This window comes from Aphelocoma coerulescens, chromosome 3 (genome assembly GCF_041296385.1).
Source record: "Aphelocoma coerulescens isolate FSJ_1873_10779 chromosome 3, UR_Acoe_1.0, whole genome shotgun sequence".
Taxonomy (NCBI): Eukaryota; Metazoa; Chordata; class Aves; order Passeriformes; family Corvidae; genus Aphelocoma; species Aphelocoma coerulescens.
In genome coordinates, this window is record NC_091016.1 from 78,355,483 (window position 1) to 78,370,887 (window position 15,405).

Sequence of the window (15,405 nt, forward strand, 5' to 3'; positions counted from 1 at the left end):
CATTCACACAGTGAATCAAAGACATCAATCTAAGCAAAGCTGTAGCTCCTTTTTTTCCAAACACAATCTGAATCTGAAAGAAGTGGTTATGAACTAGTAAGAAATAATTCTGTCAACCACTTTCTTCGCATGAATATTCCATTTCAGGGATTCCCAACCAAGCAAAACTTTAGTAGGCTAAATCCAATAGTCTCTCTGACCAACAGAGATGGCCAACAGCAATATGTAACCTAGGAAACTCAAAGCACATTAAACATTAAATTTTCTTCAATTACTGATTCAAGTCCTGATTTCTGACACTTTCACTGAAAACAAGTGTAAGGCTAAAACGAAATGCTTACAGAGTACTGCTGGTACCATTCATATACTGGAGATATTATTCTAACTGCTCCAAATTAAGTTTCCTGAAAGAGCTGAGGGGGTGTAGAAGCCTAGAAGATAAGGGGCTCATGTGCATGTCTCAAACACTGATAGCCAGATAGCTGTGGAGCCAACCAAGGATTGCTGGTAATAACAACCAAGGATTGTTGGCAATAACATACTGTGAAAAAGAACAGGATGTGGCTGGAGAAGGGGGCCATACAGAGGCAGGGCAGCACTCTTCCAGGACGAATGTCCTTGTTCTGGCTCCTGGAGATAAGCATAACAGAATAGTGCAAGCACAGGAATGAGGTTGAGAAGCCAGCATGGATTGTAGGGGGGAATCAAGACCAAAGAGCCCTGAAACCCCCAACCAATTTCCAGGAAGGTCTGCAAGAACAGACCGTGAACAAGTTTCTCACTTTCTATGCAACTTAGTTATCTCCAGGGCAGAGAGAAGTGGCCCCACTAAGTCCAGGTGGGCACACTGGCCATCCCATCAGCTGGATCAACACTGCAGCCAGGACCGGTGATCTGTTTCTTTGCAGTGAACAGTACTGGATGATTGGAAGTTTCAGAAAGTGCTAAAAAGCAGAGCATAAAGTAACTCTGGATAAGTCATTGTTTATTCTCCAACATATGGACTCACCACAAAAATGGGGGGTAAGGATGGCGAGAAACAGAAAAAGAAACTTGGTTGCCAGTGAGCTTTATGATACTGGGCACCAGGAAGAGCATTTAATGCAAATACATTTCTGGTCCAGACTCCACCAAAGAAACTTTTACTGATGAGCAAAAAACCAGCAAAACAAGCCAGCAACTCCTGAACTTCTACAGAAAAGATGATCTTCATGTTAAGAGACAGAAATAGCATTACTAATACTTAACAGGGATCCATTTTTAAGGGAGTGCCAATATCCTGAGTTAATTTCTATGAAATGTGACTGTAGCTAAGTGTCTTCATATGACAAATATGCATATACACATCTTCAAAAAATTCCTGCTGACACACTTGCCCCAACAGTGGTAATAGCTCTTTTTGTCTCTTGTCAATTTAAGCTGTGTAAAGAACAAGGAGAAAAATAAATAAATAAGGTGATTTATTACATGTCAATAAGGAAATTTTCTCTTATTCCACTGAGTAAAGCAGATTAAACAGAATAATTCATACATCATGAAGATTCAGAACAAGCATCATCTGAATTTCTTAAGTAAAACTGAACACAACAGTTAACAGGTTAACTGTTAAGCCTATTTAACATAAAAACCCCAAGCATTTAAAATTCAAAAAGACTCAAGGCTGACAGTTACACAGTTAAAATGGTTTTGCAGGGTTTTTTTTCCAAAAACAGCAAGTCCTGAAGCCATATGCCCTAAATAAAAAAAAAAAAAAAATTAAAATTTCGTAACTGTTAGTGTTGTCCTAAAGAGCATATGAAGGAAACCAATGGCTTGGTGTGGCTTGGGCAGCAGCAGCAAGACAGATAAGGCACACACACATCTTTGGAAGCTCACAGGGACTGAGCACAAGGATGCAGAATAAAGCCAGGGATCCACAAGAACTGAAGTGTTATGTACACAAGGGACAAGAGTTAAATTGTTGGATAAAACTTATCCTTTTAAAACGTTTTTTAAATTGCTCCTATTTGTGACTACAATGCATAATTTACAGTCTGTGTTTCTTGTGGCCTACAGCAGTGTTTCCAGGGCCTATTTTACTCTCAAAACTATGTCCAAAATCAGCTACTATCAGCACATCCTAGAGACTTACAGGTCAATCACATTAATTTGAATTTCCAGAATAACAGCAGAAAAGGAAACAAAACCAGAACTATTTATAAACATCTAACAGGTAACATCACAAACTAAGGATCAACACAGATTTGTGGGGGGAAAAAAGAAAACAAACAACCCTAATTTCTCTAAATTCTCTCTATTACATGGTAGGTAGCAAACCTGGCCTACACAGGGAAGGGCAGATGTAACAAATCTTGACTTTGGCCAGCATTTAGGAATTCTCTCAAACATAATTCTTATGAGCTAGTTTAGAATACATGTCTAATACAATAATAATAATAAAATACATCAATTCAGGACACGACATGACCTTTATGTACTGCTCAGTAACAGTAAGGCCTCAGCTGATTTTTTTATGTCCTGTTTTGTTCATTACTCGTTATTACATGGACCATGTGTACAGAATACAAAAGAAAGACCTGGCAACAAACAAATTTTATAAGCATGGCTTGTGGAAAAATATTTTTTAAAATAAATATTTTAAAAGGTCCTACACCAAAGTAAGTTGGTACTGAAAAAAAACCTGGTAAATTAGATACCTCCAAGTCCTATTTTCTATGATTCTCAAAGTGTTTTCTTGGATGTCTTAGAATAGTCACAGATACATACTTACTGAGTGTTACAACTTAAAAATGCTTCATTTAGTTCTAGCTTGGTAAAACTCTGCTGCACATTTGATTAAAAGGAAACCTATGACTGAAGGAAGCAATTTTCTAACATTACCACTTACATTACACTAGTAAAAGCTTAAGTCATTCTTTTCAAATCCTTGTGGCTAATGTAATAACATGTTATCAGTTTACACCTTCTGTAATTAAAACTGAGCACATTATATGATATGCTATGATTAAGAAATTATGGAATATCAAAACAATGGATTAGGACAGCCTGTACAAATACTGTACAATGCTACTGTCATGTCCTAAGAGAGGCTGACCTCCTTGCTCAACAACAGCATCTGTGCTACTTATATCACATCTCTCAGGACCAGACTCCTTAAACCATATGACCTAGGCAAGTAAAACCTAAACAGATTCTCTATTCAACCACCACAGAATTCCCAGGGCATCCGTAGCACTTCACTATTAGAGACCTACTTGTGGACACGGTCGTAATCCCCTCAGCTTTCACAAGCCTGGGTGAAGCACCTGACTCATTCTACTGGGGAACAGCAGAAAGCTCTCAAGTGTCTCAATTCTTCAAGAAAGTCCCAAATACACTGCCAGGTACCTACCAGGTCAGGGCCTTGAGAAATTGAATCAAGTAGCCAAATTTTCATTTAAATCCCAACAAAAAGATGACAATGATAGTCTCTCCTCCTCATACAGAGTTACAGTCTTTACTCAGGATACAGACATTTATGTTCCTTTTTTCTTTTTTCTGCCTGGAGCAATCCAAAACCAGCTCTCCTTTTTCTAGGAAATACTCTGCTCAGCAGTAATGACAAATTTAACTCAATCATCAGAAAAGAACCTGAAAAATAGCTCAGAGCTTGACAATTGCTGCAATCAAATAGAAAGCTAGGTTCTGAGATCCCCCAATGGAAGATTCAAAACACATGGTAAGAAACTCAGAAGTCTAATTAGGACTTAAAAAGCAAAGAGATTTTCCATACAGCTCCTCTTGGAGCAGGAACTGGACACAAAAGGTGGTCTGTATGTAAGTGAAGGAATTGGCAATGAGTTTTTGCTACTTTGTATGAGGGCAGCAGGGCAAAACCACCTGTGATCTCAGGGTTCTGGGCACATGAAGAGTTTGAAGAGTTCAGTTCAAGTCAAGACGTTTCAAGCATCCAAAGACAGGATTTTGAGTTTACCATTAAAATAGCATTAAAACAAACAAAAAAAAAAAGGATAACGCACTTTGCAATTTACTCTGACTTTGAACTGTATGATCCATCTGCTATCAGAATAGTTTGTATTATGCCAGAGTACATGAAGTAGTGTGCTGCTAGAGACTGATACAAAGGAAATCACAGTGAAACTCAGACCTTTCAACCTGCCAGTATTGCACAGACCTGAGGAAGACTGCTTCACTGTTATCCTTCAGGGTCACTATGTAGTTTGTGCCTGAGCATACCTGCTACCTAATTTATTTTTAAAACTTTCATTTACTTTTACTTCTAAAAAAAAAACCCAGAAAACCTTTGCTTTATTCTTTTTTGTTTCTGTTCTTTCTGTACCTATGTTATCTATTTATCTTCAGTACTTATTTGAAAAACACATCTAAAATATGCTTTCAATAGCAATTACAAGTATAAAGTAGGAAATAATTTCTTTCTTTTCCCACCACCACCCCCAACGTGCAAAGTGGATGATCTAACCAAGAATAAATACTGCCAGGTCAACATTAAGGAATACTGGAAAAGAAATGGGTGCACAGGATAATGACAGAAGTGGGAAAATAGAATTGGAATAAAGGGGGAAAATTTCACTAACCTGGGCAGTCAAACTGCAGCAGATGTTGAGATCTGAAGGGAGATAAATGCAAAGATTAGAAAAGCAAGTAAAGCATGGGGAGCCACTGAAGATTTTGGGTCTCAGAGATATCTGCTTAATAATTACATCAGACCTTTAGAAAACCAGTGTCTTGTTAGTCTTCCATTGGAGAAAGAAATCTGATAGATTAAGTGGATGAGAAAAGTAAGGATGCTAAAATCAACAGCTATACCTAGTTTTAGCTTTTTTAGATTACCTACAGTATAGAGAAACCTGTTTGACACACAATTACTGTTAGTACAGGACATAATTTAAAAGATACTTTCCTACCATTACAAGACTAACAGCAGATTCTGGGAAATAAAAGACATTTTAGACTTCAGACAAATGATTGATGTAGGAGATCTGAAGAAATGAAGAGGTTTCTTGAATAGCAGTCCACAAAAGCAAGTGAATGGAGTGATGGAGGCTGTTTTTTCCAGTTTGAGTAAAAAAAATATCCAGACACACCCATTAGATATTAAGCATTATTTTACATAACATTCTAAAAGTAGCAAATTTATGACCTAATACAGGTGGTTCACAAAACACAGACAGTACTTACCTTATGAGAACTGATGTGTTATTGCCTCACAAGATGTGTTATGTGTATGCATTTACTGTGGATATGCAGATTCTGTATGTTAAAGTTTAGAGATTTTTGGTTCCTAGAAGCCTTATGGTATACATCAGACTCTTCACCATGCTCTGCACTCAGACATAAAGGAAAACATTTAGCTCTGTGCTTCCATTTGTCTCCACTGTGGAATCCAGGAGCATAAGAATTAAAGGGAGGAAAGAGGTGTAGGATTAGGACTTTACATACAGCGCAAAACCTGAAGAGCTTCGCATATTGCAAGGTAAGTCCTTTCTACTATGGCTCCTTGGGCAAGTCTCACTGCAGAGAACACAGAGCCACTGCCACTGTCTGTGGACAAGGGCAGAAATTAAAACATTCATTTCTCAAATGAAGATATGTAATTTAGAGATGTCACATCTGACAACATTTAGGGAACACAACATCAGTGTGTTCTCCCCTCAGGAGAGGCTTGAAGAGTTACAGAAATATTTGTAAGCAATGGTACAGATGATGATTAGGGTCTTGTTGGGCAGAACATCAAACACTGCAGTGAGATTCATCCTGACTATCATAGCTTATCCCAATATGGCAGCTCAGATCTGCCTGAACAATCTTAGGTGGTTTCTATACCCCCTTCATATTTTTCTAGTATAATTCTTCCTAACAACCCAAAGTTTTTACCTGGGGAGAGTGCAGTTTACAAGTGGAAAATGTCAATTTTTCTTAATAGGTAGAATAGATAGAATATTTTGTCCTGAAAAAGTTTCAGAAACTTGCAGAGTACACAGAAGTAAATACAGCTTTCCAGCTACATAGCAAGAATTTCAGACAAGTTCCTAGGCAAACTGTGACTACAGAGGATCTCACAAGAACTTGGCTCTTCATTTCTCCAAGCTGATTGCACAAGACAGCAGTTTTTATTGGCACATGTTCTAGGGGGCAAAGGTTCAAACACACTGAATTTGCACAGCAGAATCTGATCTCTTATTAACTAAAACAAGGCACATCACTGATACAGAGTGAGAAATAGGCAGAGACAAGCCAAAATAGGTGGCTCATAAAGAACAGAGCTGAAGGCCAAGTCATCCTCAAGGCTCAATTTAAAAAGGTACTCCAAGGTGATAAAGTAGCTGTAGAACAGTTAAATCACACAAAAGACACAGAACTTACACTACAGAACAGAAGGTGGGGGGGAGGAATCAAATCTGGCAAAAAAAGTCTGCATCATCTATAATCCATATCAGCAAGTCCTCCTGTTAATTACGATATTTCTAAAGCAAAAAAGACTACTTATCTAAAGAGCAGGAACAAAATGGATGTTCCAGCAAAAGATAGGAAGCATGGACCAACAGACAGCACTACCTTTTTGTCCAAGGACAGACTATGTGGGCATAGCACTAGACTCAGCAACTTCAAAGTGATACAAGATCTGAAGACAGACACAGCCACCCAGAGGACAGACTAATATTTATCTAAGTTGTCTGATTTTGCAATGCAGCCAAGAAAATAAGTTTGTTTATACACATGAAAAAGTTCTTATGACTAACATGTACTCAACAGTGACTCTAACCAGCTTCATGACTCTCCCATGAATAAAATTGCTTGGAAGCATCTTTACTTTTTATTCTGAGACACATTTTCTTTTCCAAGAATCTTAGAGCAGAGTCCAAGGTGATGCTTTGTTTCTCAGCAGCATATCTACCTTTTGTTTCACTAAGCATTAGGTCTGCAATCTCACTTCCCTGCTCCCTGGAGGTCCAGATGAACCTATTCCTGGCATGTGCAGATTACAGAGAAGCAATGAGGCATTGAATCTTCAGCACCTATCTATGGAGAACATTAAATCCAGTACTTATTTGCCTACCAAGACAGTTTCCAAGAAAGCTGTTGGAAAAAATGGCCGCACACAAACCATTTTTTCATCTCTTAAACATGAAGCCAACAGACAGAGAACACATGCACTCCACATAGCTACTGCTAACCAAAAATCTCTACATATGCAAGTATGTACCCACTGTGGAATATGAGCATGGATAAGCATCAAAAGGAAAAGTCAGATTTACACAGTAAATTAAGAAATAGGCAGCAAAGCAAGGTGAGAAATACTGAAATCTTTTTCCTGAGCTATTCTGAAGTTTTAAGACTCCAGTCAGTGTCATGGTAACTTTCACACTGCATATCAATTAATGGGTAGCTTTGTATACAAGCCTGCAGCCATATTTAAACCATAAGCCTAATTTTCAAATATATCTAGTCATTCTCTAGCAGTATTTTCTTCATAACAAATATTTAAACTCAGAAAGAAACTTTATCAAGACACATTTTTATTGCATTATCTACCATCCAGTTGTTTGTTTTTTTTTTAAAGTAGAACATATAATAAATATGTGCACTATTTTGTTCAACTACTTGGTTGTTAAATTCAGTTTTTCATCCTGCAAGTTGTCAAATACTATAAATAAGGCAGGACCTATCATTAGCAAGAGGCATTTAATAAAAGTAACTGCTAAATCAAACCATACTTGTGAACACCCCAAGACAAATTCCTACAGGACTGAAACACTGCACTGAAAGTATTAAGATGGTATTCTCAGTCCTACCAGTATTCTTCATAGTGGCTGAACATTGCTACATCAAAAGAACACAATACTGGCCCCCTTTTTGTGTGTCATAATTAATATTTTCCTAAATTCATATTGAAACCTGGTAACCACTTTAGTCACAGCTTAGAGAAGATTAGGCAGTGACTACATCCATTTTAAACAGTATTTTTTTCACCCTGCTAAATAAAGCACAAAAAGCAACCACATCTTGTAAGCTACAGAGCATGTGACCTTGTATCAAATTTTAACAGAAATGACCCAACAAGCTCCTAAGAATTAAGGATGCATGATCCTGATTAAGTATGTTTTAAGGGTAAGAGAACAACACTAAACCCTTAACATCAGACTGCTGAAAAACAGAAGTACTCTATTATCGAAACAAGCACAGGACAAGTGGCACAGAGACTAGGTATACTTTGTTTCAAATAACTTCATCATTTACTTGTGAGACAGTCCTTACTAAAAAACACTTGGAAAGAGCTTTTTCCACTAATTCCACAGATTGCTGTTGTGAATTCACAATTTAAACAAAAAAAGACTAAACAAGGATTTTATTGTCTGTCTGCCTACTTTAGAGAGGCATCCAAAAAAAAAAAATTTCAATCACTAGTTTGGATTGGTTTTAAAATTGAGAGGAATAACAAGCATTTGATTTAGTAATCTTATGACTTATCAGTTCGTTCTTCAACAATCTCAATTCATGCTGAAAGTATATAATAAACTTAAGTCAAAACTTATTTGTAGTCTTTATAACCCAATTCTCAAGTCACATGTAACGGAACACCTATTAACGGAATTTGACACCAATTAAACTGGGATAAGAAAAGCTCTCCCTTTTGGATCTCCCTTGCAAGAGCCAAAAGGAATCTGATGCCTGATATCTACCAGTCAGGATTCACGTCAAGGAGCTGGCAAGAGTTACCAGTTCCTATCTAGCATGCCATATAATCAATTTGTTAATGCATTTAATTTTAATTAGAGCCTACTTAATGAGCAGGTTGTTTCTTCGGTTTTAACAGCTTTTACTCCACATAGCAAATACAATGCAGAGAGTTAAACTGCAAAGACTTGGCTAATTCTGTTATTCCAATACCCAAAAATGTTTTTACTTCTTTCTTACTACAGGTTTCACAGCATGTATTCTCCTTTCTAACAGGCTGCAGAAAATAGAAGAGGCACGAACAGAGACCGGGGCTGGCCCAGAAGCACACAGAGACCCTGGCTGGGACCTCAGGAGCTCCTGTGCAGTGCCAGGCTGGCAGACAGTGACTCCAGACAGTGACCACGGCACACCCAGCCTGCAGCCACCACGGGCCGAGCGGTGACACACAAGGACCCCAACCCGCAGGATCTGTGCCACCTGTGCATCATCACATGGTCAAGAGCAGCCATTCTGGCAGAAGCTGTCTTTCCAGGTGGGAAAAATGGGACTTGGTGAGTACAGGTACCAGGTCAGAGGGATAAGAGATTCAGAGGGCATGACACTCACTGTATAAGTATTTTTTTCTTAGGGCACTTGCAACCAGCATCCCTGTCTAGCAGTCTGGCTGCTCTCAGCCCCCCCTAACACTGGGAAAAATTCAAGAATTTTAGCATAAAGAAAGCTGTCACTTGTCTAAGGATCATATTTCCAGTATTACTAGAGTTTTAAAAATACAATAAACAACTAAACAATCGTAGCTTTCATTCTCAAAAGCTGAGGAAAGTAGTCTTTGGTTTGGTAAATGTACCAGTGAAAAACCTTATTTTTTCTTATAGCCTTTGACTTATTCATAAGTACATACTTCTGTGTACTTCTGGAAGTACATAAAGTGTGGCTTTTTTATCAAAAGCAGACAAAACTAGGATAAAAAAACATGCAGAGCTATCCACTTGAGCTGAAGTATCTGTGTTGAAGGGCACAATCCATGCTGTGCCTTCACAAACACTGATCTATTCACTTTCTCAAATACTGATCCACAGGGACTTGAAGAAAAATTAAGTATTTAGATACAAGTAAATTAAAATGAAAACTTGTGGGTTTCAGGGAGGGGCTCTGACAAGAGTTATTCAGTCTAAATTTTACTAAGAGCTGGTGAAGAGCTTCCCCTCTCAAAGGGGGCAAACAAAGCACGCATCTGTCTACCATTGAAGATTTTGTTATAAACACTTAAGCATCATGATTTCTCTGAAACTCTGAGCAAAAAGAGTATCTTCATATAATTTTGAGGTAATCTTTAAAATATTAGATTCTAGAAGTATACTGGAATAAGTTTTATAGTCTTACCAAACACTATATTAGAAACACTCTCAATCAAATTGTTTTCCTATGCTGGAGTTTTATTTCATAAACAGAATTTGTGCCAATCTGATATGGAGGAAGGGAAAGCACTCTCAGGAGTGAGAGCACCCTATAAAAATTATATTATTATAATATAATGAGTTTTGTTCTCTACAAGTCAACTAGCTGCTTTAGTCTGATTTATAAACAGGAAGCAGTAATACAAGCACCTTCATAAAAGAAATCACAAGCTTTTTGCTCAACAAGTATATTTTAGAAGTTCTTTCTGCTTGCTTGTATAGCCTTATTCTTCAGTTCTCTGCAAGCATTAAGAATCATTTATTACCTATCCAATAGCTTACTCCACAACACTTGACTTCTACTCCTCTAAAGATCATTTTATTTCAAAACATCTCTACAAAGCTTATGGGGAAATAGCACAAGATGTCATCTGGATTGTATAGTCCTTCAAAATAGTCTAATTTGAAGAGTTATACAGTAAGATCTACATTATTAGAAACTAAGTTACAAGAACTAACCATTCATAAGTCAGTTTACAGCTGCTCGAAAACACACTAGCCCCCACCATAAGGTAATTTTAAAAATAAATATATGATGCAGAGCCAGTAATCTAACCAATTAACAGAAAGCTGTGACAACTACTTGTTATACTGCATTGATGCCATGAAGATTTTTTGCCTTTTCTTTTATACCCCTGTTATACCTTTTTACAACTTCTATATTCCTAGTGCTTTTTCCCTACAGTCTTGGACTTGTTTGTCAAGCTAAGAGATTAAACATTTTAGAGGCTTCGTAGCTAGGGATCAGTGTGCCCCAGACCCCAAGGTCCTCTCCAGAACACATTCTGTGAACTAAGACAGAACCATCCAGGAGAAGGTTCCTTGGGGAGGGGGGCTCACTTGAGCCTCTCATTGGGGAATCTTTGATAGATATGCTAATTAGTAAGACCTATAATGTTATACCCAATCTTTGGGGACATACTCAGGCAGGGTGCATCTTGATGCATATGACCTGGACGTGTGCACCTAAGGATCCTTAAAATAAATACCAAGGTAAAATCCCTTTTCCCCTTCTAACCATGTATGACTCTTGATTTTAAGACCAGGAAAAGGCATTGCATTAAGAATGGCTTTTAAGGCATGGAAGATTTTTTGACAGAAGTAAAGATATTCATTATCATTAATCCCATTGTTCTATCATGGGTGAATAATGAATATTAACATGACCCTTCTGTTTTCATACTGAGTTCTACTAGCCCATACTCTAACAAAAACTCTTAATATGAGGATGTGTAACGGTCTAAAAGGAGTGTCTCATTGGGGGCTGTGGGCTTTTTTCCCCACCTTTCCCTTTTAATCCTTATGGTTTACACCACTTCAGTTTAGAGACCACCACCAGCAAGCTGCTCAAGAATAATTCACCGTTTAAGCAGTGCAACGTGTGTCAGCCAGCCTGATACAATATATGCATCTCCCCGTTGCACCTAAACTTCTTAGTTTAGGAGTGTACTACAGAAAAAAAATGCAAGGGAAACAAGTTAACTCCAGTAGATGTACAAGAAACAGCTAATTGACACCTTCCCCATCACCAGAAGCCAAAGTTCCATCAGCTGCTGTAGACAGCAGTAAAACACAGCTCACCTGGCAGTTGGGACAGGGTAAGAGGAGCAGTCATATTAATGCTATAGTAGTAAACTACAAGGCTAGAGTTTGAGAGACAGAAAAATCCAGGTATTTTGCTTTTAATAAACCTGAAAAATGGTGAATACAATCGATCCTAAAAACTGATATTTGAACATACCTCAATACCAAGGAACAAAAATTATACTTCTAACCTGTTCCCTGTTATTTACTCCTTTCCCACTTCCTCTAAAACACACAAGTGTCATTGGCAATGTATGCAGCTGAGTACCAAAATAAAGAATTCTCTTTGGAATAGTAAAGAATATTTTTCAAATCTCTCTTTTCATGGTTAAAGTATTTTAAACCTTACATTGAGAACAAAGAACAAAGATTTTAACTGGCTTAACTAATACTTCTGATTAAAGCACTCTTTTAATAAGACAACATCCAAATTAATTTTGTGTTTCTCTCCAACACAACTTGCAGTTTAAATCTGGCTTCTTATCACGAATTGATTTCTAAAATCAGTAACACAAAGGCAAATATTTTCAAACATCACATGTAGGAAGAAACGTGCACTTACCAAGTGAACATAAGGCACAAAGTATCCAAAAAGTGCAGCGGGGATCCCAAAAGCCCAGATTCGGTAACTGAGAACTTTGAAAACGGAGAAATTGCAAATCTTTTTCGCAGGAGGAAATTTGGACTTTCCCTTCTTTCCTCCCTCCTTGTCTTTGGTGTTGGGAACAAGGGGTTTGTATGTAAATCCAGCCAGGAAGAGAACAAACATAAGGATGCAGAGGACCCGCAAGGTGTTGTACAGGCCAACAGAGTCGATGAGAACCCTCAGGAGGAAGGGCAGTGATACTGTGAACAAGCTGCTGCCCGCAGTGACAATGCCATTCACGAGCCCAAGGCGCTTCTTGAAATAGTGCCCGAGAATGACCAGGGATGGCTGGTAGGCAAACGAGCAGCCACAGGCAAACAGGATCCCGTAGGTGAAATACAGAGGTTCAATGGTGCTGTACCAAAAGAAAAGAACAACTCATTAGTGTTTTGTAAGGCAGTGGTTGCTGATATTCACCTCCCATATGCAAGACAGTTTCCCAATCAATCAACAAGTGAGTTACGAGTTTGTATACACTTTAGTTAGATAGCACCGTATCAGCTTAATTCAGCAATTATTCTATCTCCTTCCACTGAAAATTTCATAGAATTCATTCAACAGGTAAAAAAAGAAAAATTACATCCAATTATAATTACATCAAATAGTGTGTGAGGCAGCTGGTGTGGGGTCTGTAACTTAGACCCAGGAAGCTGTGATTGGGCATACACTACAAGTGTGGCTAAAAAAAGTTTTAGAAGTCATTGTCAGGGCAAATTAGCCAAATGTACGTTCAACCATTGCTGGGTTTTTGGATTCCCCCCCCTCCCCGGGAAATTTGTACTGCTTTGATTTACACATTTCTTCACTGTGCTAGCAGTTCAAATGTAATACTGAACTCTCCTCATGAACCCAGAAAAATCAAGTAAACAGTTTATTATGAAAATAAAGTAACAAACATGGCAAACATCATTAATAATGAAAATTAAAATACTGACAAAATTTTGTAATATAATACATTATTAAATTATAGACATTTTAGGTATTAATTTTTTAGACAAATAGCCCCTTTTTGAATAAATATTTTAAATTCAGTGTTTTGAGACATATACTGAATATTCTAAGAAAGAACTAAAAAAATTGTTAATAAGGAATGAAAAATTTCATCTCATAATAAGGTGGTTCTTCATCATAAAGTTCACCATCATTACCATTTACTCTACACCTGAAATAAAGCAAAGCCATTGTAATTGATCCCAGACAGACTTGTGACATCAGTAAAAAGTACTTGTGCAAGAAATGTTAAAAGTATGAAGTAACAGTATCAGTATAATTAATTAAATTAGTACTGTAGTATTAGTTAGCGAAATAAAACATTTTTTAACATTTAGATGGAGGCAGTATGCAAGAAAATTTTTACAAGATTTCTGAGGTGGCACATATCAGTTTATATAATTTTTTAAAATGTTCTGTTTTCAGTGAACCCCCCCCCCACCTTTTTTATTAGTTAACACCTGCTTTTAAAGCAGTTCTGAAAAACAGTCAATACATAATAACAGCCCATACATTCATTTTTTTTTTAAGGAGCATGAATGCTTTATGTAGTGCTTTTCATCACAGGATGCAACTTGCCAGCACCCCTCTATACAAAAATAGACTTCACAAGCTTCCTATGCAATTAAAGAACTTCTTTGAAAATACTATTTGACCTAACAAAGGTCTGACTCCAGAAACTCTGGTTTTGTGTATTATAGTGAAAAATAATTATTTCTGTAACATAATATTGTCACTTTCTATACTAAGCGATCAATTTCCGAAACTGATGATACACAACATAAGCCAAGCAGAAACAACATATGGGGAAAAGAATTACTACCTTTATTAATGGAAAATAACCAGGAAAAATAAAACCAGCAATTATAAAATGAGAGGAGCAACATAGTACAGTAAGGACAGTGAACTTTTGCTTCCATACGTAAATTCATTCCAAGAGTCTGCAGCACAACATGCATATTAAAATATTGTCCTGCATCATAAACACTCTTATGTCTCAATTTCCTAAGACATAAAATTTATATAAAGAAATTAGTGCAATGCAAAAGCAGTAGATCATAGGAACATTTGTCAGCTTTACAATATTTTACTTCTAGAACACTGACTTCTGTATATCTGAATTATACTCCTTTAATGAACTGATAACATCATGAGCATAAATCATTTTAGTGTAAGTAACATAATGAAATGCCAAGTATGCACATCAACCTGGAGTGTACTCTTACAAGAATTCACCTCTCAAAGTGCTCTTCAAAGTTTAGTTAAGCTGAAATATTTTTAAACCCTTTACAAAATAGCTTGCTCTAGCACGTCTCTTCCGTGCCCTTGTTCCATTGGGTATCAGACAAACAAAAGAATGATCTTTATCTAATGACAAGGGTGGTTTAGTATTCATCACTCAACATACTACTAGGAAGCAAGGAGGAAGAAAGACTTTTCCAAGGCACATCTTTTAGTTTTTACCTCACGTTTAGTAAGAAGCTTCTTAAAATATATCAAGAAGTGGGGGTTTCGTTTGTTTGTTTAATAAAATGAATTAAGCCAAATACTTGCACCAGGATTAACCGTTCAGATCACAGCAGCTCACAATCAACTGGTTCAGAGTACAAGCACAGAAAAGACATTTCCACAAGCTTTTTGTCTGTATAAATACATTTGTACCTAAGTAGAAAGATCTTCTGAATGTAGCCTGATTGATCCTATACTTATTCTGCTAAGGGCAGGGGGGGAAAAAAAAAAAGTCTGAGAACTAGAGGTAACCGGCTTATTTTCCTGCTACTTCTTACACCCTACCTTCATTAACCAGTTTCTGATGATGACTAGACTAAGTAAATTTCCTGATTCCTCATCTTCTACAGGGTACATCCAACAAATCAGTCACTCTTGAATTTCTTAAGATTTATTCTGCAAAAGTTACAGAAACATACAAATGAACTGTAAACTAGAAGAAAAAACAAAACAAAACAAATAAGCCTTAAGTATAGTCAATATACCAAGGTCTTCTCTATCTCCATGTTCAGCAATTGG

At 37.2% G+C, this 15,405-nt stretch overlaps 1 protein-coding gene across 1 annotated transcript in view; it reads right to left on the reverse strand.

Annotated features, from left to right (window-relative positions):
* SLC16A10 (solute carrier family 16 member 10) overlaps positions 1–15,405 on the reverse strand; it is a 67,818-nt gene that overhangs the window by 8,709 nt on the left and 43,704 nt on the right. Inside the window, exon 3 of the mRNA XM_069010978.1 lies at positions 12,304–12,742. Within this exon, the coding sequence (XP_068867079.1) occupies positions 12,304–12,742 (439 nt within the window). The remainder of the gene's footprint in view (positions 1–12,303; positions 12,743–15,405) is intronic.